This window comes from Tyto alba, unplaced genomic scaffold (genome assembly GCF_018691265.1).
Source record: "Tyto alba isolate M040663 unplaced genomic scaffold, T.alba_DEE_v4.0 Super-Scaffold_21, whole genome shotgun sequence".
In the NCBI taxonomy this organism is placed as follows: domain Eukaryota; kingdom Metazoa; phylum Chordata; class Aves; order Strigiformes; family Tytonidae; genus Tyto; species Tyto alba.
Window position 1 is genome coordinate 2,200,001 of NW_024881295.1, and position 24,555 is coordinate 2,224,555.

The 24,555-nt window shown below is 46.1% G+C and overlaps 1 protein-coding gene across 1 annotated transcript in view; it reads right to left on the reverse strand.

Annotated features, from left to right (window-relative positions):
* CCND2 (cyclin D2) overlaps positions 1-24,555 on the reverse strand; it is a 38,898-nt gene that overhangs the window by 5,644 nt on the left and 8,699 nt on the right. The window contains exon 5 of the mRNA XM_042795482.1: positions 16,409-16,539. Coding sequence (XP_042651416.1) covers positions 16,409-16,539 — 131 coding nt within the window. The remainder of the gene's footprint in view (positions 1-16,408; positions 16,540-24,555) is intronic.

Here is a 24,555-nt window from a genome sequence, read left to right on the forward strand (position 1 = left end):
CCTGACAGCAGCTGGCAGAGGTGGCGAGACCCAGGATCACCATTCCCATTTTCAGGCAGGGCAGCTGAAGAACGGAGCTGGGCACTGACCTGCACAGAGTCCCGTGGGCGCTTGTGTCAGCCCAGAAACCCAGTACGGGATGCGACTGCAACGCTGCGGAGCTGGGCGCTGACCAACACCCCCCACTTCCTCTACACAATACCATGTTATTCAGGAGAGTTTGAAATATTAATGTGCGAAGGTTTAATTTGTCATACTAGCCAGACTGGGAAAACACGTCAAATGCAGAGTATCTGTTCCACTGATGACATTTACGTTTATGATGCGCACAATTAGCTCCGGTGGGTCGCAAACACCCATTTTTCTTGGCTACTGATCAGCAGCTGCTAGCTGCAAATTCATATGCCCTCCTCGTCGTGAAACGGCTCTGCTTAATATAATGAAGCGGCACTGCCTCCCTCTGAAGGTGCATCTGCCAAAGACAGGCCGTGAGGGATGGCTTTTCAAACTGACTCAGGAAAAAGGGGTTGGACGAGGTGCTGGCTTTACTGGAGACAAAACCAGCCGGAGTGATGTGGGTCACACCAGCTAAAGCCACAGTGAGATGTCATCAAAATCTCCCGAGTGTCTGGGCTACCTGTGTACAGTCGGACTCAGGAGTTTGCTCCCCCAGCATGGTGACACCACGGTACGGGGCACAGCGACATCGAAAAACCTCTGCTGCAACACCGTGGGCGTGGGGCGGGCAGCCCGAGCCTTCCCCGTGCTCACTTTTTGTCCGGAGAGCCGGGGACTGTGGGACTGCCCCTGAAAAAGGAGCTGTGGTCAAGTTAACCGGCTTGCAGCTGTATCGTACCCACCCCCCTGCAGCTCCACTGTCAGCAGTGCTTCCCACTGCCAGCAACCTCCCCAAGTCTCAGTCACTGGAGATAAACTTTCCCACACTTTGCCCCCTGCCTCAGTCTGGCGTTTGGTGGAAGGGGAGAAACCACAACAAAAAAAGTGTTGCTACGCCCAAGGAAAGGGTTAAGGAAAGCAGGTGATTTCACCAACATTAGCCAGCTCTTAACTAACGTTTCCCATTGTTGCATGTTTTTGAGAAGTATAATTAAAATTTGGCACGGCAGGCGGAGGCGGACTCAGATACCTTTTGATATCCTTAAGAAATGCAGCCCAAGGTTAGCAAAAATACGGGGCTCAGAAAACTGCACAGGGCATTCCAAGCCCTCTGCAGGGAGGCAATCACCGTCCCTGTTTGCATCTAAGCCTGGCTGAGCCCAGGAGGGTGCCTACAAGGGGTGCACGGGAGGCCCCTGCCAGCCCATGTTTCCCCGCTTCTGGAAACCAGGTTAGAGGAAAAATGGTATGTACGTGCCATACCACTGGGGCAGAGCCAGACTGAAAAATGGAGCCCGATGACAGAGGAAGCTGGGACACCCAGGATTTGTTTAAGATGGCCTGGGGAGCACTGGACACTAAATTCAGGTGACTGGCTGTAGGGTCCTCGTCTCGTGGAGCGCCGTGTCCTGCTCCCCAGCTCCAGCAGGCACCCGTGCAGCCCACGACACAGCGAGTGCTGCAGCCTGCTCTTGGTTGCACCAGGCCTCGCCCATACACCCCAACGACTCCTGGATCAGATGTCCTGGAAAGATCACCCCGGGCTCCTTGTAGCTGCCTTGGGGTTGTGTCCCGATTCCCCTCACTCCTGTAATCCCTTCTGACGCTGTGAGCACGAATGATACCTTTGAAGATCTACCTACCACTGAAGATACCTACCCGCTGCGTTGCCAGAGCCAGAGCATAATCACTATCATTTGCAACCAGTGACTAACTCTGGGGCTCAGAACCTCAGAGCACCTGGAATGTCAAGTCAACTCAGTGGGATGCAGATATTATCCACGTGCTAAAGGAATGACCATTCAAGAGAAACGTCAGGGAAGCTGTGTTGGAAATCACTGCTCGCAGTGTGCTTGATCGTTGCTTCCACTGCCCCAAGGCGGGACACCAGCTCACGCCAGCACCCCGGGTACAGCCCTGGGTAGACCCACGTTGGGCTGCATCTTTGCCCCCATCCCCACACCAGCACCCAGCGACTTTCCCAGCACCCCACCCTGCAGAACTCCCACAGCAACCACGCCAGCAGGAGGTTAATCAAAAAAAATGTGCAGTTCCCAAACACGTGGTCCACGCATCAGCTTCCTTACAACCGGGGGGTGACGGAGGAGGGTGCACCTAAACCCAGAGCTGCCTGGCGGGCAGAGCGTGGGGCAGCAGCCCGTCCCTGCCTCACTCCCATCGGCTGGGGGCTGCCGGCTGCCCACTCCTGGAGAGAAGGGAAGTTTTAGTATTTAACTTGCTCGGAGTGGAGCAGGAAGCCTCAAAAGTGAGAGACAGGGTCTTTGAAGATACAATAAAATGTGAGCGCCACGGATTTTCTGGTGATGGGATCCAGGACAGATAAGCAAAATTTAACCTCATGAGGTTCTTCCTATCCTTTTAGCAAAAGGTAGGGAGAAGAGCTTCTCTGTCATCACTTTCCTGCTGCTGCTGGCAAAGATTGTTTTTTTAAGGCAAGAATACGTACTTTTGTTTAACCAGGTAAATGTTTGTTTTGTTTGTTTTTTTTTTTTTTTATACCTGGGACTTGCTCTTGTATCATTGAGGGCTTAGTAATTTCCTAGTACTGGAATTTCTTGTTTAGTGACGGGAACTGGACAATTTCCTCAGCCTTTCTTCCAAAGTACCTTTCTGGAAAAACCTATCAGAAACTCTGATAAAGAAAATCCCCTGTTAATAGCATGGGCGGGTTTTAGGCCTGTTGCAAGCATTCACCTGTTTGTGAGAGGGCAATAGCAACAAGTCACTTCAAGGGTCAAGGCATTTTCAAATGGGAGAAAGAGCAGGGGCACCAGTTTGGAGACTCTTGTACCTGACTACACTGATAATCACTTCGTTGTTTTTTGGTATAAGAATCTCTTCTTTTAAAGCACAGTGGTGCACAAATTCAAACTAGTATGTCCTTCTGAAAATAAGCCAGATTTTTTACAAGCAGCTTCAGACGGGAGAGCTTCATGAGGCAATTTCCTTGCAGGCAAGCTTGGGGAAGGAAGGGGTGGTGACACACGGAACACAAGGCCTGAGCATTTGGAGCTAACTTTGTTTCTAAACACTTTTATACATGATCATTTACGCTGTTATTACACAAACTTCTGATGGCCAATACAACACTTTATTTAACATATGAAGAGACTAAGATCTCTACGTAATCCTATAGTGAAATGGGTCCTGTCTGATGTCTTCATTTTGTACATAAAGCCAGTGAAGGGGGACAGACTGTAACTGTCAGAGTTTGCATGGGTTTTATTTCATACAGGGATCCACGGGCCGCTGATGTATTTTTTTCTGTCATGTGTTAGCTCTGGCCTACACCTACATTTTGAACTTAAAATACCACTGAATTATTAAAGACAAAGAACACTATGGTAAAATGACCAGCACGCTGCATTCAGTATGAAATAGCTTCCCCAAAAAAGCATTGCTATTTGCATACTAAACCTCATTTTTTTATTAGTCTGAGTAATGCATTCAGTCTAACCTGTCTTGTGTATGAAGCAGCCGTGCAGGAGCTGCTATTGCCTGTCCAGGCCACACCAAAAATGGTGAAACCTTTATTTTCCACGTTGTCGAGTCCTACAGTCAAAATCTAGTAAGGACATTCCCCCTCCCGCCCCCGGCCAGATTCGTGAGCGAACCTCATTCCTGCAGCAAAATGAGCCGAAACACACCAGCCCGAACTTTGCAGTCCCGACGACGGAGATACAACACTCACCCACCCGATCGCCGACCCTGGCCCCACGCCACCGCTCCCACGGGGGGCACTCAGCCCCCACGCGGGGTTTTTGCTCACCGTGGCTGCTGCGGGCCGACGGACGACAGCTGGCCCGGCACCACGAGTCGGGGCGCTGCGGGCAGCTTGGAGCAACGCGCTTCGTGCTGGATGAGGTGCCAGGGAAACCTGTCAGTGGCCTTTTTAGCAAGCCGGAACCGGCAAAAGATGTTTACACCCGGCCAGTGCAACAAGTGAGCGAAGCGCTTGTACTCTTACATAAAAAAATCCCAAACCCGCAGCTGCTGTGCACTCGAACTGCCGTCTCAGTCCGCAACTAGCTCTAAGATGTATGGAGTACACCGGCCGGATGGTGAGCTCATGGGTGAAAGGGAAAAAAAATGAATTTATTATGAGTATCTTATCAGCCCGACTGTGGCTTATTTTGTACATGGGGCTACCACTTCTGTTTGCTTCACTGGAACTTTCTGTCAATCCAAAGTTAAGTGGCACAATGAAAAAAATACAAAAAAAAACTATCAGGACAAGCAGCCTGGCCTTCCTATGATGGTAGTGTTTTTAACCCTTCCAAGCTTCACGTGGATTTGTTGCCTGTGTACATATTTTACTGCTGGACTTTGATTTTGCAAGCTCTAGACAGCACTGACAAGAGAAAATTAAAGGTTTTAAAAAACATGTAAAAGAAAAAATATATGGATTGCACTATTTTCAGCAAATCTTCCTTGGAAGAACACTATAATGCACTTAAGTGATGGCCCTAGATTTTGCAATACAGGGACTGGGACATTCCTTCAGAATATGGTAGGGTTGCCTTTGTTGTTTTTATAAAAATGTTTTTTAAGTGTGTGTCACATGGATCCACTTCCCCATTCTTCTATATGGTTTAGTAGTTTTAATTATTAAAATAATTCAGGTACTTTCCATTCCATAGATTTATTTTTACTTCAGCATGTAGAGAACTAAAAAGGCAATTAACTTTCTTTTTTGTTTTTTCTTTTTTTTTTTTTTTTTTTTGTTTGTTTGTTTTTTTCCCAAACTGTTTCATCCCTGGGTGATTTTACTAGCACACTTGAAATGCATCTGAGGGAAAAGAAGTACCCTACTGTGTCCGATGAGGAGTATCCTCGTGGCTGTGATGTTTCTATCATGCTGGCAGTGAAAATGACTGAAAGGATGAATTAGCAGCACTATGGCAGGATCTACTTATTCAAGTCAATAATAACTGATGATTTCAACTTCCATTCATGACAATATAGAAAGAATGCACAAGCACTAGGCAAAATCCTGCAGAATATTATACATAATTAATTTTCTTAAACTCTTCAACACCTCTATAATATATATACCCTATAGTGCCACCCAGCTTCCAGTTTTAAACTGATGTTTATAGTGCACTGGCAGGCTATTAGGGGAGGAATCCAACTCAACTCAACCAACAGGCTCTCGCTTTGCACTGATCATCACTGGAATTTTCAGTCCTGACTGCTCCAAGCTCCAGCTCATCATGACCCATGCAACCTGTCAGCTTTACTGAGTGAAGTAGGTGCAAGACATCTTATCCATCTTGCATGATCAAGACTGGACTGATAAATTAAAAAGGAGGGTACTGGAAAGACATTTTTAGCTGCTTTAGTAACTTGGCTTGGGTTTCTGCCCCAGACTTTATCTAGCCATTTCCAAGTCTTCCTTGGCACCCCATTCAAACCGAAGATGACAGACGGTACCTTTCGGATGACAGTGGTCTCTGCATCAGATCCCACAGCAACGGAGCAGCAGCATACCACCTTCTCCACAAAGGAAAAGATCACTCCTCTCCAACGCCAATAGTGGAGAGCTATCACAAGAAGGTAAACTCTTTCAGCCACATGTCTTTTCTCTCTTTCTGCATTTCGAATCAATCCGGAGCAGCTGTGACCGGGAGGGGACTGCAGCTGCCTATCGACTGCACCTAATCCCATGACGACAGCCACTCTGAACCAGGTTCACACCACCGGATTCCTTTCATATCCAGACAGGGCTGAGAAACAACAGTGCACCCCTGGATCCATACTGGTCACGGAACACCCAGGTGTGCCCTGTGCCGGGAGGGATGCTACGCAGAAGTGATGAACTTAGCTCTGGTCTCTTCCACGGAGCCTCGGGACACAGCGCTTTTGGTATTGTGATTTTTAGATTCCCCTTTTGCATCTCAGTTTTGGTCTTGCCTGGGAGAATAAATAAGAAAGCTTACCCCAGCAAGCCTCCCAATGTTTGTTTGCTTATCAAAAACTAAATTCAGGGAAACAACTGGGTCATGGAAACTGGTCTGAGCCTTGCAGCCACCCAGCTTTTGCCCATCCAAGATGACACTCATTTGGGAAAACCAGTGTCCAGAGAAAATGCATTATGGCAGCATTTAAGGAAGAAACCCAAGACTGCAAAACTACTGCTTAACAAGGTTCCATTTTAATTCTGTTAAATGTAAGTATCGCTTAACCCTTGACAAGATCTTAGCTTTATGGTGAGCTGCTGTGTATCAGCAACCACGGAATAAATAGGGCCAGCACCAGCCAAAACCTGAGCCAGTTAAACTTGGCTTTCAAGAGCCAAGCCAAAGCCCTACCCTCCTCTACAGGCAGCAGCAGAGGAGTAACAGTAGGGCTGTTATATACAACAACACGTGCACACAAACGATGCAAAATACCATGCTATAACTCTACCAGATACCTGATGCCCCTGCATTTTCTGACCAGATTTAGGAGCCTGGATCCAAATGCTGGGTGCTTTGCAGAGTGCTCAAAAGTCCCAAAGCTGGGAATGCTGCAAAAGCCTTCTGGCATTTTTGTGTTAGTTAAAGGGTGGTTGGTTTTCCACATATACATTAATTACTTCACAAATAACTGTAAATGCCCCTGATCTCTTCCTCTTTCTTAAAACTAATTGCAAAAGGGAAACCAGAAACGGACTTTTTTTAGGTGTGGGGCCTGGTATGATAAATGGAAAGGATGCTGGAAATATCTGAAGTGACAATACTGTTCACTGGTCACGTATGCATTGCTTGGATGATCTAAGAAAGCAGCCACCAGACATGCATTAAAGAGTTGGGATTTACATGAATTCCAGAGTGGAACGTGTAATCTGTACTCCTAAATACAAAAGACGGCTGGATTCCTCTGCCGGTTCATATTTAAGGCCAAATTCAAACCTCCCCAAAGCACATGCTTCATTATTGACATAAACAGAGATTCCTTCCCAAAGCAGGGCCTTCTATGCTGAGCGCTGGCCTTCAGCTCACTGATGTTCTCCAAAACAAGAGCCTGAAAAGCTGCTGGGAGAATATCATGCCCATTTACTACACTTAGTGTATCGCAGTGATCTCACATCTAATGGACGCAGCTTAAAAACAGAAATATTTTCCCTCCTAAATGTGTCTATTTTTGCTACTGTAACAAAGAGCATCAATTACAGATAAGTGTCTATGTCTCTGTTTTTCCATCTGCAAGTACAGAATATAGTAATTTGTTGTTCCAAAGGGCATTTCATGCAGACTAGTGAGAACATCTCCCTTTAAAAAGAAAAAAAAAAAAAAATCTCATCTATGTCAGAATTTCTCCGCTTACTATTGCTACATTATTGTAACAATGCAATATATAAGATGACTAGCATTAAGTATCTGAAAGGCAGCACATTTTTCTCTGCAATTTTTTGGTCTTTTCAGCACTTTCAACAGCGTACTTTCCAGCTTCACTTCCACTGTTTGCTTCAAGAGTCAGTTTGTTGGTTTCCTGTTGCTCATGTGGGTATTTCTCATAGCAACAGGAGAGAACAATGTTTTCAGAACTGGAAAAAGTGAGAGTAAAGCCAAAACACTGGCAGGGTGATCCAGGGGCAAATGCCATGCCTGAAACCACGCTCACGTGGTGTGGGGATTTCAGGCTGATCATCTCCCTTACCAGGTATGCTCCGCAACCGCGACAAGCCGCACGTTCACCCTGCTGTAACGAGCGCCACGAGCAGTTATCGCGAAGGGAAGGGGGGGGGGGGGTCTTGAAAACAAGCTGTGGCAACCTGCCCGCGTTACACAAAGCCCCGCGAGCCGAGCAAGGACTCCCCGCCGCAGGTCGGGGGCAAGCCGTCTCTCGCCGGCCCGCGAGCCCCTCCGGCAGCGGTGGCCGGGCGGCCGAGCCGGCTCCTCGGGGGCCCGGCTTCCTCGGCGCGCCGGCCGGGCCTGGATTTATGAATGGATCCGACGGAACTCCGCCATGAGCCCGCGGTGTAACTGCATCGCCCCATTGTTGCTACACACGCACAGCACTCACTGGGGAACAAAAAGCTGAATGAAGCGGAGCAGCTGCCAACTCAGGCAAAGACAACTTAGGAAACTATCTCATTCTTCCTTTCTTTCGGAGGCTGTTTTGTCTGTTGTTTCCTTGCATACAAAATGCGGTCTGCAACAAATAAGGCAGGATAAGATACAGCGAGTCCTGTTACTTGGTTCCAAAACCACAGGCCCTAAACACTACAAAGGAGGGGATAAATGGTGTATGGGCTGTAGGGACAATGTTCAAACGCTACCCATTCAAGATAGATTTCCATCATTTTATACTGTGGCTCAACAGAAACGGAATTCTTGAGCGTGGTCATTCTGAACGTCGTTTTCGGGCAGAAATTTGCAGGGATCTTTATGAAGAGACTTTTCAGACCTTGTGGAAAAAAAAAATATATATATATATCCCAGCACTGACATATGTAGCACATTTAAGCGGAGATATTTTAAATATCATTTATTATGGATCCAGTTTTCAAAACAGTCTGACTTCGTATTTTCAAAGGCTCACAACCAGCTGTTTCAACACAACTTTTAGAAAAGTTTGGTTCCTTTTTTCTTTCTACCTCAGGCCCTTAAATATGCTTTGGATTTTCAAAACCACCCAGTACACACCAGTTCCCATCTGGGAACAGACTTTTAAGAAGGATTTGTTCCTGTGTACAGACCTACGTGTTGGCTCTGCCTGAAAACCTTTCTCCTGCTGTTGATGCTGGGGAGGACAACTCCTTTTGTCATCCAGATGCAGCCTTGAGAGCTGGGCTCTAGGAAGATGCTCCTTGTACGAACATACAACCCTCACTCTCCACAGAGTGAACCTGGCCAGCCCTTCTGGAGACTGGTGCTATGGAGTTCATTACACAAACAGCTACTAACCAGATTAATTTGGGATCTACACTTGCCAGCTTCTGTCAACGATGTGAACCTGAATGAATATTTCATATGAGATAATCGTTTCTATGTTTTAGTGCACTCAGCCTCATTGGAAGAGGTTGGAAGGGACCTCTGGAGGTCACCCAATGCAACTTTCTCCTGAAAGTAGTGTTATCTTTAAAACTTAGCTGTGTGTCTAATTCTCACAGACTTTAGCCTACAAAATTCTGGTCCAGGGTGCTTTGTAACAAGTAAAGAGCTCATGTACCTACTCCTGCAGTAGTTTCTTGAGCTTCTCAGAAACCTTAACGTATTTCTCCTCCATGAGGAGATCTGGGGTACCAGAGAACGGAAGGGCTCAGGACAGACTCAGGGGAGATGCAAGCAGTAACCGGGCCCAGGCATGCAAGCCCCGCACATGGTTTATGAGAATGCTCCCAGGCATGGCCGGAGAGGCGGTTTCCAGACCCACGGCTAGCAAGCCGACACACCGAACTGCTCTTGCAGGTGGTGAGGAGGTAAGATTTGCCCAAGACAGGTCTGTGGCAAAGCAGAATACTGATTGTAAGGTCTTAAAATCTGCCCTACCCCTTCAGTTACCCTTCCTCACATCCCGTAACTGTACACAGCAGGGATGCTCGTATCCTTCTCTGAAGCATCTGGCTCCACCAGGGACAGGATATTGCGCACACTGGAGTGCTGGTCTGGGATGCTATGGAAATTCCTGAGTTGTTTATTTTTCCATTGCAATGACCCACCAAGAGATGCACGGGGAGCTCGGCGGCTTCCTGTGAGTAGGCCTGTTAACTCTTTGCCCACCAGCAAGCAACAGCGAAGAAAATGTTCCCACCCTCTGTCAACAAAACGGATCAGAGCATGCAATCCCCACCCTGCAGAGCTTGCTGGACTAGCTCTTAATGACTCCTTGGGACAATAATGATCAGAAAAGGCAATTCAGCTATACCATGCAGAGCTACTTTCACTACCCATAAGGCTGCTGAGCTTCTCAGCTTCTCCAAGAGTAGCTCCCTGGTGTTTATTTTGATAGGTGGAAGGAGTACTGAAACTGATGTTTGCCTGGCCTCGTTGTCACTGTCTCTTCAGACTGTGATTCAACCTTCACCAAATGGCCCAGGGCAGCTATTTATCAGAAATAACTGTTATCCCTCGAATGACACTGGCAGGATGCCTTGTACTATCTTGTCTAAAGTCTGGAGCGCTGCTTTGAATTCATAAAAGGATAGCCGACACCAATGTGCTTTGGAAAGAAACACTCGTGTGTTGGTTGTTTCCTCACCCAACGGCCGGGTTCTAAATTAAATGCAGTTTATTAATAACATATTTTTGGTCTAATTCTTAATGAAACATCCATTAAGAACATTATAGCCAAACTCCAGTCTCAGTCACACCAGTGTAAAGCTAAAATAACTCCATTGATTTCAGACTCCTGGTTTATGCTGCTATTTCCTAGCAAACAGATAGCACCCTCAAATTATTACAAAACAGTAAAAGTTCAGAAAAGATCACTGCAGTTAGGTTGCATCAGGATTTCATTATCATACTCTATTTTAATATGCTCTCAACTTTGAAGCTGAAATTTTTCACGCTTCACCTCAGACAGTGACATTTTTTGGAAAGCCAGTTAGAAAGTCCCATCGTCTGTTCCCACGCTAAGCAATCACACACACCAAAAGAACAAGAAGCAGAAGCTCCCGGGACCCTCTGGACGGGAAGGACTCTCCCCCAGCTCTGCCATTTCCTGTAGGGCTCAAGGAGACACAGGGCGGGCAGGACGTTTTCTCCTCTGCAGAACTGTATGTAATTCCTGCGAGTTCCCTTGCTTTTCCACCATGTGATGCTCCTGAAGCCTAGGAACTCTCATTTCTTCTCTTCCCTAAATTCCCCTCTGAAAACAAAATCATTCACACAGTGATGATGAATTAATTGTGTCGCTGCAAGAACAGCTCTCGGGCATCAGAAATTAGGAAGTGAGAGAACTGAAGCTGTTCATTCAACTTTAATTAAGTCCCAGCATAAAATATATTACAATAGTCTTTACTCTTCATTAACACAGCCTTGGGCTAACTCTTACACAAGCTAGCCAGTACATTTTTTCCAACAATACGTTTTACAGACAAGGCTGATAATACTACCTATTGCTAAGACTGCCCCATACTTCTTGGAGACCATTTTTAGATCCTTATCTCTCTCTTAAGCTTTAGCCCGTGGGATGAAAGCTTCCAGTCCTGGGCCCTCTCGCATTTTTTCCAATGCAAAAGTCACAGAGAAAGTTTCTACCAAAATATTTCTCCCGTTTCTAAATAGCTGGCTAGTGAAAAATACACAGTTTTTCCCAAGTTAAAAATTCTGGCCACCTTTGCTTGGGCTGAGACTTCAAAGCTTGCAGGAGACAGGCTTTGAATTAAGGCCACCTCTGCCAGACAGACAAAAACACCTTTACAAAATGACAGCATCTCTAACTTCTGAAAAGATTTATTTTTTTTTAGTGACTAACGTATCCAGAAGCTCCTTTTGTCCCAAGTGTGCTCAGACTTGGGGGCCGAGTGAGACTCTCCTCTGTGGCCTGTGATGCTGTGGGCTGAGACCAGAAGCAAAGGGACAGAAGCTTGCCTCTACCCAGTGCCAACAGACTCTTGGAGAGGAGATGTGACCAGTAAAATCACAGAATCCCAGGTTGGATGGGACCTCAAGGATCATCTGGTCCAATCTTTCTTGGCAGGAGTATGGTCTAGACAAGATGGCCCAGCACCCTGTCCAGCTGAATCTTAAAAGTGTCCAGTGTTGGGGAATCCATCACTTCTCTGGGGAGATTATTCCAGTGTCTGATTGTTCTCATTGTGGCAAATTTTCCTCTCGTGTTCAATCAGAATCTCCCCAGGAATAACTTGGACCCATTACCCCTCATCTTTGCCGTGTGACTCCTTGTAAAAAGGGAGTCTCCATCTTCTTTGTAGCCCCCCTGTACACACTGGAACATGGTGATTAAGTCTCCCCTAAGCCTTTTCTTCTCAAGGCCAAACAAACCCCACTTCTCTCAGCCCTTCCTCACGTGGCAGGCTTCCCAGTCCTTTGATTATCTTTGTGGCCCTTCTCTGGACCCTCTCCAGCCTGTCCACATCTTATTTGCATAGCGGGGACCAAAACTGACCACAGTATTCCAGGTGTGGCCTGACAAGCGCTGAGCAGAGTGGGAGAATGACTTCTTTATCTCTGCTGATGATGCCCTTGGTGATGCAACCCAGCACCCTGTTGGCTTACTTTGCCGCTGCAGCACACTTTTCACTCGTACTGAGCTTGTAATGTTAAAACTGTAAAATGTTAAGAGTTCTTTGTTATTTGGGAAGAGTGATTTTTTTTTTTTTTTCCCCCAAAGGCATATAAGCCCAGCCAGATCTGGGAAGATTTTCACCAGGATGGCAAAAAGCACATTTCTAACAAAAACCCATCTGCTAAATTTCAAAGGAAAAAGCATGAAGAAATTTTCAATGCAAAACCCAACGTATTTTATTCTTCTAACTACTAAGCTGTTTTGGCAGGTATGTTCTTTCAGACTGAAACAATGAGGATAGAAAAATTCAGCACAAGAGATAAAGCTTGTCCAATCTGCAAGATGCTGCAGAAGGTCCTTACATTAAGAAGCCCTGGGATGCCTGAGAAAGCTTCAATATCTCCTATAATAAAAAGCATGAACTTTAAGTGTATAGCAATAAATATCAGACAAAGAGAATCCAGAAAAACTCCCAAGACAGCAAATACAGCCATGTATTTCTTCCTCAAATGCCATTGTGTGTAATACACTCACAATATGCTTGGAAAGTCAATTAACATGGGCTCTACCATGCCAAGGAGAAAAGAAAATTCCACCAGAAAGAGACCCTACTGGGATTTTTCTTCTATCCCTCCAAGCCTTTACCAACATCCCGAGTACGCAGACAGAGCATGGGAAGAGTCAGCTGGGATCCCAATTCAGGCAGAGCTTCAGAGGTGAAGCTGCAAGGCACCAGCCAGGAATCAGAAAAAAAAAAACACATGGAGATGTGCAGTAGGAAAACCCGTGGGTGTAATCCCTATGGTGAGGAGCAGCTATGCGAGTGAGCGGCTGCGCCCAGCCTTGCGGGACCTTCCCAACACGGGCCCACCCACATGAACTGCAACAGCCCAGCTGAAAGGTGACTAAGGAACAGGTTACTGCAGAAAGGGATGCTCAAAATCTCTTTGCTGGCAAAAAAAAAAAAAAAGACAGGTGAGGGAGGGAAATGTGACCAGGGAATAGAAGCACAGCTAAATATTTTGTGAGGGCCCGGCGATGTAGCCCGCATGGCCCGTGTGTCAAGCTTGCTCGCCCTGACTGAAGAGCTGAGTATTGCCAGCACCATGCTGTCGCTGCTACCCAAACCTCCTGCCCATTCTGAAAAAGAGCAAGAAGGGAAAAAAAATCCTTGTGACTGCACAGGGAAACTGTTAAGAGGGGAAAAAGAACCACTGCGGACAACTCCCTGACATCTCCAGAAAGACAGAACCCGGCTACTCAATGGTTGATCAAAACCTACCAAACACCTCAAATACAAATACACCAGCAAGGGCTACCTTGGCATCTCCCTTCTGAAAAGTGCTAAAATCAGGTGGAAACAGTATCAGAAGTTTATATGGAGCTTACCAATATGGGGAACACGGTCTGGTGATCGAAAGACGTCATCACTAATCAGCAGACGCAGGAACAAAGCGATAAGCTCCGCTGGAAGTAACTGTTCTAGGTCCGGGTTTTGGTGGTACCTGAGCACCACTTGCTTCTGTCCTCAAAAAGGACTTCCAAATGACTACCCAGGGACTTCTGTGGGCAGGGATATGCTTCACAGCAGGGGAAGCAGGCACCAACCTTGTGAAATCTACCCCTAAACTTTCCAATTATTCTCTTCTCCTGCACTCTGCCAAGCCTCCCGGTCCCTCCCCTGCCACTGTAAAGGCTATTTGTGTTCCCATTCTTCATCCCATACCGTCATTCCCTCGCTCTCATCATTATCCTTGTCCTGCTGGAGTACAAGTTGGTCCGTCAGGCTGTAATTTCTAGAGCTGTAGTACAAGAAGCTCACAGACAACGATGGTTACAGAAATTCTTCTCGCCCCCATCTCCTGCCCTGGGCTACAGTGCTCAGCTCTCCCAGCTGTTTGTGAGGCTTCTTCTTGGAAATCTACTGGTGAATTGATCCAGCTTAAAAACCAAACAAGCCCCTCTGACCCCCCCAACTCCGAAAAAAGTGGTCCTTCCCTCCTTCTTTAAGCTGGATCAGTTCCAGGATGGGCTTGAAACACAAGTATATGAACAGTTGTGTGGGCATACATGAGCGAAAAGAAGCATGAAAATGAGCAGCAGCTGAGCAGAACAACTTAATCTGACATCATCATATAACAAGGAAAACCACAGCGGTGGGTCACCAACCTTTCAGACACTCCCTGGAGTTAAGACACAGAGTTATCCAGGAAGCTTGTAGTGGCTAGCACCGTTTTCCTTATTCTGTGGATATTCACAACCTTGGCTGAAAACAGCACCTTTACGAATGTTAGCCTCTCTCTGAATTTTTGTCTTCCTCTACCTGGTTTCTAATTTCCTTCTCGCATCTGCTCACTTGTCTTAAGAGTCCTGTCCTCCTGGACATTTGATGGATGCAGCATCCAAAGCTCATCATGTTACATCCAGTCAGACAAACGTCCAAGGAGAAGATTTCATTCAGCCAATAACTCTCAATATCAGTACCAATAACAGATAATTCTTGTTACCCACATAAATGAAGTGAATTTAATGGATTTACCCAGTCTAAATGTAACAACTGTAGAAATAAGCCTCATGCAATAACTTGCACCAGGCCGTGCAGTCTGATTTGTTATATATAGGATTCTTCTCCTTGCACGCTCCTTGCTGCTTAGTGTAACGTATCACCACTGTTTCTCCACGCTTAGAAAACAGACATGAGAGCAATTGCCTGCAGAGAATTTTCATTTACGTTGAAATAAATATATGCTCATTTCTGTGGCTACTTGATTTACATTATAAGCATTCAGAATCAGAAATGTTCCTGTTTCTGTGCAAAAACCAGTTCCAATCAAATGAATGGGAAGCCCCAGAACTGCAACTGAAAATTAGGATCAATCCGACTAAAAGAAAAAAAGAAACAGAAAAATTCTTCCCTTTTTGTTAAACTGAACTATCATTTTTTTTTAACCAAAACGCAGAATATTTGCTGGAAAAAAAAAAAAATTTCTCTGAACAACGTTATCACAGATCTAATAATTGCACAGTGTATTTACTCTGCAAAGTAAAAGCAATAAAAAGTTTTACAGTTAGCACACATTAAGAATGACGCACTGGAAACTGATACTTGGTTATCACTAACATACTACGGTAAAAAAAGCATTAACTTATTAGTGGCCTGCATTTCAGAAAACCTCATTTTTTTTGGAGAAGATTTCATTATGGCAAAACACGTAAGCTTCGCAAGAGGCGAAACTCCTGTTTACCCACAGACCAAGCAGTTTGGATTTGCAGGAGTGTCAGCTCTCCCTGCAGTGCCCCACGAACACAGGGGCACAACAGGAGAGGCACCAGCCCTCGGGGAAGGCAACCTGAGCGCTCCTTTCAGTCCCCTCAGCTTTTTGCTAAAACTGCCACAAAGAGCTGTCAGGGGTTGGGTTTTTCTGATGTCCCCACTGGAAGCTGACCCGAGCAGAAAACTCACTTTTGAGTGAGTTTGAGCACCACGGAAGTGCCACCAGATTCACCTCTCCTACTGATGCCGGGACTTTCTGACAAGCCAAGAAATGCCCGTCACGGGGCGAGCTCAGAGAAGTTATAGACAAAACCCCAGACAGTCTGGGTTGCATCTGCCTCACATCGTGCCCGTGCTGGAGGATCAGCCCATCATTCACTTCCTTCACGTCCCTGATTTGCAGATGATACCCCAGTGAGGGTCAGAAGAGCAGTTTCGAGGTTGTGCACACAGGACCAGCGCACGTCTTGGTTTACCCGATGCCTCGGGGGATGCTGCCTGCCCGCTCGCCCCGTCGCCCAGGGGGGTGCCCGAGGCGGCTCCCCGCTATGCCCTGCCTGACCAACAGCCAGGCCGGGCAGGGCACAGGAGGCTCTCCCCACCAAGCCGCTGAATGAAAATTGATCTTGGGGGGCCAACAAGCTCTGGACATTCAAAGCACCACAACCAAGGTGCCAGGTCCACACCTGCGACCTGCTCGCCCTGGGAGCACCCCTCTCTTTCTCTCCACTGAGCTTTCAGGATCAGGCCACGTTTGATGACCCAGTTCTCCACGATGCCCTCAGAAGTGAAAGGAGAAGAGGAATGCGAGACACTCACCACATCTGTGTTTGTGATCTTAGCCAGGAGGTCCGTGAGGCTGTCCCCATCATCGAGCTGAAGGCCACAGATGGCTGCTCCCACACTTCCAGTTGCTATCATTGACGGTGGGTACATGGCAAAGTTAAAATCTGCAAGGACAGATCTGGGAATTAGTCCAAGCTCAGACCAGAAAAGCTGCAAAACATCAGAGGCAAGCAACATAAAAAAGCACCACACCCAAGAATAAAAAACGGGGAAGTAGAAGAAAGGGAAAAGTGCCACTCTTTTTGGTCCAGTGGAGCTCATTAGTCACACTGATCATCACAAGCAGTCAAAGGAAGGGTAACAGATCTGCAAATTAAAATGGAAATGCAGTTCAGTCTTTTATTCTCACTGATGCATAAAGTAAACCTGGACAATTTTTAATAGTCTTTCCTTAGTTTTAAAGGAAAGGAAAGAGAAGAAGGAGGTTTGCTGTAATTTATGTCAGAAATTTGGGTCTCAGTCACGTTAGAGCTCTCTGTATAACCAGAGAACTAACTGGAATAAAGTATCACAAAGGACCAAACTGAGATTTTTAGTTACGTCAATTTTTAAAGACTTAATTAACTCAAGCATTTAAAGACCTGTCCAAGAAAAAGATTTTAATTAACGGTTCATCTTTACCACCTTTGCAATTAGGAATTGAGAACTCTTACAGTCCATAGCTACGTAATCAAAGAAAAAACAAAGACCACATTTGTCATTAGTACTATTTCTTAATAAACAAGTTGAAAATACATTTCAAAACTTCCTCTCACACATCTGCGAAGACCAGGAGAGAAATGAAAATAAAACTCCCATGTTCCTGAGACCTTTATAAGGCAATTTTATGGTTTATGATACTGCCATAGGTACTGGTTTATCAGCATGTATTACTGAAAACCATTTCCAGGAGATCATCCAAGTTACTGGTATATTTCTAAAATGAAACTTGGTTTAAAAGTTCTTTGGTTCAACAACTCATTAACAAACTCTCCTCTACCAGTTTTCATTTGGAGGGACTGCGGGAGAAGGAAGAGGAAACCCAAGTGATACTTAATACAAAATAAACCACAATCAATATTTACAGAAACAGATTGTTACAGAAAACTGCCCTTCTGTTAAAGGCAGACCCCAAGTCCTCCCTGTTCAGCGAGCACAAATTCTGTAACCCTGTTGATGTCTGCATAACTGCTCAAGTTTTAGACACACGGAAAGTTGTTCTCAGCCTCCCAGCCCCTGAGCTGGCAGACACTGCAATAGCTGTGGAGATGGCACGTTCTTCATCCGGCTGGAGTACGTCCCTGGGACCCGCGGGGAATGAAGCAGTCAGGTAAGAATGGGACCCGAGTCATGACATTCATCCAGACGGACTGTACAGGGGGATGTTAGAAGTGGGGAGAGAAAACAAGGAGCTGAAACCCTGACGTGGATTTATCTGTCTCACAAAGCCACCAGGAGGTGACCACCTGCAAGCCTACCACTGCACGCTGCTGAAGTCCAGCTGTCCTTCCTACCAAGGGAGCTCAGCAGACACTCTGACAAACACTTCAGAAGGAGCAAATTCCCACCAAAAGGAGCAATTAATATGGACTGCCATTATAATAAAAATAATTATGCAGTGATTGTATTAGTAAGAACTGACTGCGCAGAGGAAAGCTGGCCATCTTGGAAACTAAGTTATACTGCTGCCACTAATGAGTGAGTCAACAGGAGTCTTGACTCCTACTTACCAGTGCAGGGCACAGCCCTGAGGCTGCTGATCTCAGCACATGTTGAGGTAACAGGAATTGCCATGATCAAAATCACTTTCACGATCAAAATCACTTTCGCATTTACCCCACATGGATTTACACACACGCATGCAAGGGCTAGCCCCATCTAGCCACGCACTCCCCACAGAGCCTGCCCTGTCCCCAGTGCCTCAGTCCGTGGTTGCACTTATTGCGCCAGACCTCTAGAGCAGGCCATAAATACGGTGGGATTTCAAGCCCTCGAAACAGCCCTTGTCTTACGTCATTTTCCCTCTCTTCTTACTCACTGTCACTGCCAGGTGGCCCCACGGCTCAGCTCCCTGTGACTGTTGCCATAGCTCATTTCTGTAGGTCGATCTGATAGCTTGTGGTTCCAAGGAAGAAGTGTGATCACTGGGCCACCAGTTTACAAAGTCTAATACGAAGAGCAGGAATGGTTAAAGGACTCTGACAACGAGAGGTTTTTATAAAGATTACAAAAGTTTATGTGCTTGTGTGACCGTCCAGAGTCTCCTCCTGGTCCACAGAGCAAATAACAAACATGTATAAAATTTAAGAATGTTCAAACATTTATGGAAGAGACTTAGCGTCCCCAAAATCTGCTCTCATCTACAGAGTGATTCATCAGCAATCCCCCTAATTTCTTTAGAACACGGATAAATTAAAGCAGACTACATCTCCATGGGTCTGTTTCTCCTCTTGTACACACTGCACTTGCTTGGGCTTGCGAATCCCATGTGCCTGCATTGGCGCGAATGAGGGTGCACTTGGCCAGCATGGCCCTAAATTGGGAAGCGGCTTCTGCATTTCAACTTTGGACTTACCAGACTGTTGCCTAGTTAGGCATGGGAACTACGGGTGGCAATGGACTTTTGAAAATTTACCCCTCCTTGTCTCGAGTTTTGGGGAAGATGTAGTAAAAAGATAATGTAAAACCTCTCGAACTTTGATGGTGTTTGGACAGTCCTTATGGAAGCTACGAAGCAGTGGGCGAGAATCAAAACCCACACCCTCCCACCCACCATTTAAGCCAGCAGCAGGGAGAAACGGTCCCACTCAGAGGCCTGGATGGATCCACACCCTTAAATTTTATACCTGGATGGATCCTCACTGGTCAGTGAGCCACCACGGCGCAGTTTCGCCCAGCCCCAAATGGCTGGCGGGGAGACCCAAGCAACAGGGAGCTCCCACGTCTTGCACTCAACGCCCAGCACTGGCCAGGCACAGTGGGTTGAGTGAAGGACACAGCTCCAGCCTGCCCTCTGAACTTCCTTGCCTCCTAGGGGCTTGCATCAAGACCTTCACATTATCCCAACGCCGTTTTTTTTTTTTTGTGGTTGATTTTACATCTACTCTCAGAAACCGTCTTCCTAGGAAGCTGAATAAAGAGCCACAGTGCCCCTGCCAACTAGCACTGCTGTAGGTCTGCTTCCACGTGGGGTCACATGAGAACATTTCTATGCCCAATAACCTTGTTAGTTCCCTTAATGTCATTCATAATGCAAATGAGACAGCAAGCGAATGGCCAGAGGCCCAGAGTGACTAAAGCTCAGCATCCAGAAAGTCTTACATTGCCTCTAGCTCTAAACTAACTTCCCTCCATAACAAGCACCATAAACTTGGCTATCAAAGCTACACATGCCCAGTCTTTGTTGTACAACAGGCAGCGATTTGTATCACTGGCTTCTATTTTTAGCATATTAATTAACTACTGCAACTGGTGAGGCAAGTGTCTCCAACTGGAGAGTGTGGCACCATTGTCTGAAGTCATCACCTCATCTCGCGCTATTGAAAATCATGGCAGTGACCCTCCTGCTGATATGAATTTAACCTGACATGCCCACAAAGGGATGGGGGGTGGTGCACCAATTTTGTGCACATGGTTCTCCACATCACCCTGGACCCTATTAGTGTGGAAAGAGCTCATTGAAAGAAAAGAAGCCACATTGTGCTGGGCCACCTAGAGGGTTGAATAGAAAAGGCTGAGGAAAAGAGCAGGCAGCGGAATAAAGGCCGTAATTAACATATTTCCATATTCAAGCAAAGCAATAACTACGTGAAATGTTTGTCAAGGTGCAATGAAAGCATACATATTAAGTACCATATCTGAGGGGATGCAGAACCCCCCTCGGAGTCTCTTACATTCCATCAAGAAATTCAAAACAAGCTTTTTACATATTATTTTCAATTATAAACCTCTATCCCCATTACCCTCACGACAACAAGCCAAGTCCCGCCATCCTCACTCAGTTCTCACCCAGGTAAAACTGCCCCCAGAATTAAGTCAGAAGCTTGCCCTGAGATTTTTTTCTAAAAAAAAAAATCAATATAAGAAGGGGAGAGAGAGGACCTAATCACGTGAAGCTGAAACATGCTTTTACTTTAAATTCTTGTTGGAAATTATGAACCCTGAATTAGAGAGGCAATCTTATCAAAAGCACTTCTTACTGGACACCTGAAGCAAGGCTATGGGCTAAATCCTTCTTGTGGACTCACGTGCAACCTTGCTTAGTGGGCACCCGGAGCCTGCACTGAAGGCGTGGCTCTGACTCTAACCTTGTCGTGATTTACGCAATTTCACAGGAAAGTACAAGAGTCTCGTTCAAAGTCAGAAGAGCAGTGCAACAACATGTAGTCTGCAAGAACGTGAGCTCACAAAAAACACTTCAAGAGAAGATGCTGGGTTGTCAGGAAGCAGGACTTGTTTTACCTTCTGTTCACAGGCAATAAGCACTAGAAACTGTCCCGTCGCCATTTCGACATCACTTTTTTTTCCCTAAAGGACCTCAAAAAACAAGGGACCAACCTTGCACAACCCCACTGACTTCAGCGTTGGAAATAAAAAAAAGCCAATACGGAGAAGAAACGGTGCCCTTTGAAACACAGCCACCTCTGGGCCAGCCAGCCGGAGCCATCAAGCAAATCCAGGGTACCCTGGATCTGCACCCCTGCTTTCTGACTGAAGCTCGCGCAGCCAGGGCACGGATGCACGCACACGCCGAGGACGTCTGGCTGCCAGTGTGGCACAGGTAATGCACAGCCAGGGTCTGGGACCCTGAGCACTGCGGCCAAGCTGCTGTGCTGGCTCTTTCCTGATCAAGTGGACTTCACTACCTCTGAGCCAGGAAAATGCAAGGTTGACAGTCAAGTCTAAAGCAGGAGGGAACGGGAGGCAGGAACCCAGAGAGGTACTGCAAGGGGAAGCCCTAGCTCGCAGCCAATAAATGAAAACTGCCAGAAGGAAAAGAGCACCAACAAATATCCTGGCTGAACGTGCTCAGTGTGCCAAAGCCAGGTGGGAACTCTACCTTCTTACAATGACCCTTGTTACTGCTCTGGCCACTGGCTGGCTTTTTTAACAGCCAGTTTGCATCTCTATAATGCGGTTTATTTTCGGAGTTGCAAATGCAGAATTGAAAACTGCTGTTTTGAGGAAGATAATGCTTCTCACAGGGAGAAAAAAAAAAAAAAAATGCAATGTTACCTCCATCGGGAGAACACAATCATGACAGTCATCAATACCAGTTTATAAAATTATACAGATAATGGTCAAATTTCACCCAGCCTCAAACTTCACCCAGCCAGTGACTGTACTATTAAGGCAAGCATGGATCTATACTTAACCATCTAAGTTTAAAAGAAAGGTCATGGGGAAACAATATAAGTAGTGAATTTAATTCTTGCCTGATCCAAATGCAAGTCCAGCATCAGTGTGCTACTTTTTTTTTTTCAAATGCAAAAAAACTTTTTTTTTTTTTTTCCAACTGGAATTATGCCAGCTTGTATCAGCAAAGGTTCTTTCCTCCTTTTCCTTCCACCTCATCTTCCCAGAGTTGATGGGTCCTACAACTCAAGGAGCGAGTATGCTCATATGAAACTTTCCCCAGGCACTGCTTACTTGTTGATGGATCTTCCACGGTTCTTGTGGCTTCATTTCGCTGGAAAGCTCGGTATACTGATATGAGCTGCCTCTCCCAGGAACAAGCAAGAGCCTTCTTTTGTATGGCAATAAATTCATGTGGATTATTCCTTCTTCTGTCATGCAAGAAGTATTCGCGTAACCACTGCCACTTTGCAACATGTATTTATTTCTAAGAGATTAATCCACACAGCGAAGCCTCTGTGGACTTCTTTCTTTCCCTTTGCAAAGAACAGGTCCAGAATAAAATTCGTATCACACTTTTATCCTCTGCAGGGACAGAGCCTAACTGCTCTTACACCGGCCTAGAGGGGAAGGGTTGCATAGGAGACATGCCCAGCAGGAGTCCTGAGGACCAAACATGCCTCTTGGTGTTACAAAGCATTCTCTGTGGTTACCCTCCAGATCACTCCTAGGGTTGTGGGCCTCATCTTTCAGTCTTTGCTCAGACAACACTCCCATTGACTTCCACGGAACTTCTGTCTGAGTAAGGACCCAGGATTTGGGCCAGAAGTTAAAAAAAAAAAAAAAAAAAAAGCGCCTTCTCAGCTTTCAAATGTAGATGATTAATGTCCCAGAAACAGTGGGCAGAGGTTTGGCACACTGTACAAAACTGACTTAAAGCTGAGATTTTCCTCCTCTTTCTTAGTCTCTTTGCAGACATGATCACAGAAGGACCATCTCCATTGGGCTTAGAGATAAACAGGACCCTTCCACGCTGAAAAAGCAGTACGCATCAATTTTGCCAAGCTACCTTTTAAGGACAAGGGCTCCAGATGCAGCCTCTTAGTGCCTTTAAAATTCAGAAGACTCCTGAAGATCTTAGCTTGCGCGGGGAGCCACTAGCGGGATGAGAAAACAAATGACATCATGACACACCAGGCCATGCCAGCGCGTGTCAAGCTATACGCTCTTTACCGTGCAGTGAGCAAGGCAGCCTGAGGAAGGGCAATACCCAGCCAAGAGCTCAAGCTCTTGCTTAATGACAGTACCCTGTCTGCATGGCCACGGCACTGGCAGCTCAGCCAGGGACAGGCTGCAGGCAGACGCCGCTTACGGCCCCTTCCAGTGGAGAAAGAGGCTCCTGAAAGCGCTGGGAATACAAGGCAGGGGAAAGAGAAAACTTTTTACTCAAGGCACAAGCTCCTGTCTTGCTCAGCAGCCGTACGCTCAGATGGGACCAACGGCAAAGAGGGATACATTCCAGTTTCAGTCATGCTCATGTGAATCATTAATCACCACAAGGACTTGGGAGAGGCTGTGGATTTATATCCACTCAGCTTGTTTCAGAAACTGAGCCCAAAATAAAGACTGAGAAACAGAGAGAGTGCCAAAATGATAAAACATGACTGAAAAGAATATACAAAAGAACTGAGTATCCTCTCCTCGTGCATAATGTTCAAAAGGAAAGGAGAATATAGATGAGTATCAAAGTGATCCTACACATCCAGCACAATATCCAGAACTGTTAATGGTGTCTTCCCTCTCTGTTTGCTGACACGAAGTAATGCAGGACCGAGATCACAGCCATCTCTGTAAAGGCAGGGAACACCCGGGAATTTCTGGTATAACGCTTTTGCTGGGAAATTAGAATGGAACAGTTGGTGAAGAAGAATTCAGGCTAGAGGAAAAAAGTTCAAAATACGCCGTATCTCGCACGATGCACTAAAGAAGAAAAAGTACTTCAAGAGCAGAGAAAGCTGCACTGAGACGAATCGGGAAATAAAAAGAGACTCATTGCTGTGCTCCAGACCAGAGTCGCTAGCCAGTCAGTGAGGTCAGGTCCGGTAACAGCAAAGAGTCAAAACCAGGCTAAAAACATGCATGGAGGCAGCAAGGGAAGAGGCAGCCACATGTCAAAGGAGGTCATATTGCTGAAAGAAGGCAAATGGGGAAATGAAACACCAGTCTTAACGCGAGCTGGCGGAGAGCAGAAGCTTTGAGGGAGAAAGGGAAAGAAGAAATACAGGGGCCGATGAGAGCTCTTCAACAAACAGGACAAGAAAAGGAAATGACAACTGGATCTGGAAGGAAGTCTGATGAGAAGGGGCTTTTCTTCACCGAGGAGGGTAAGAACGACTTTGAGTGGGAGTGAAAAGGAAATACAGTAGTAACAACAAAATTTCTATACTGCAAATGGAGTAGTAGGTTGCTAGTAAACTGGGAATGAGGTAGAAAACTGGGAATGAAGGCTTGAGTAAGATCTCTGCTTTCGAAACTGCAGGAGGTCCTCCTCAAAACTAAACGCCAACACAGCAGTTTGTGGAAAACAGGATAAGAAAAGAAAATCTACAGCCAGCACCATGGCGTCCTGTCTTTTGGGAAGCTCTGTATGCAGACAATTATGGCTTTCATTTGCAAGAAATTGACTTGTTGCCTCTTTAAACTCTAGGTAGAGGACTTTGGTTCATGCATTGGAGACATACACCATGAGAAGAGTATCACAGGAGGGAAGCACATGAGGGAAGTGC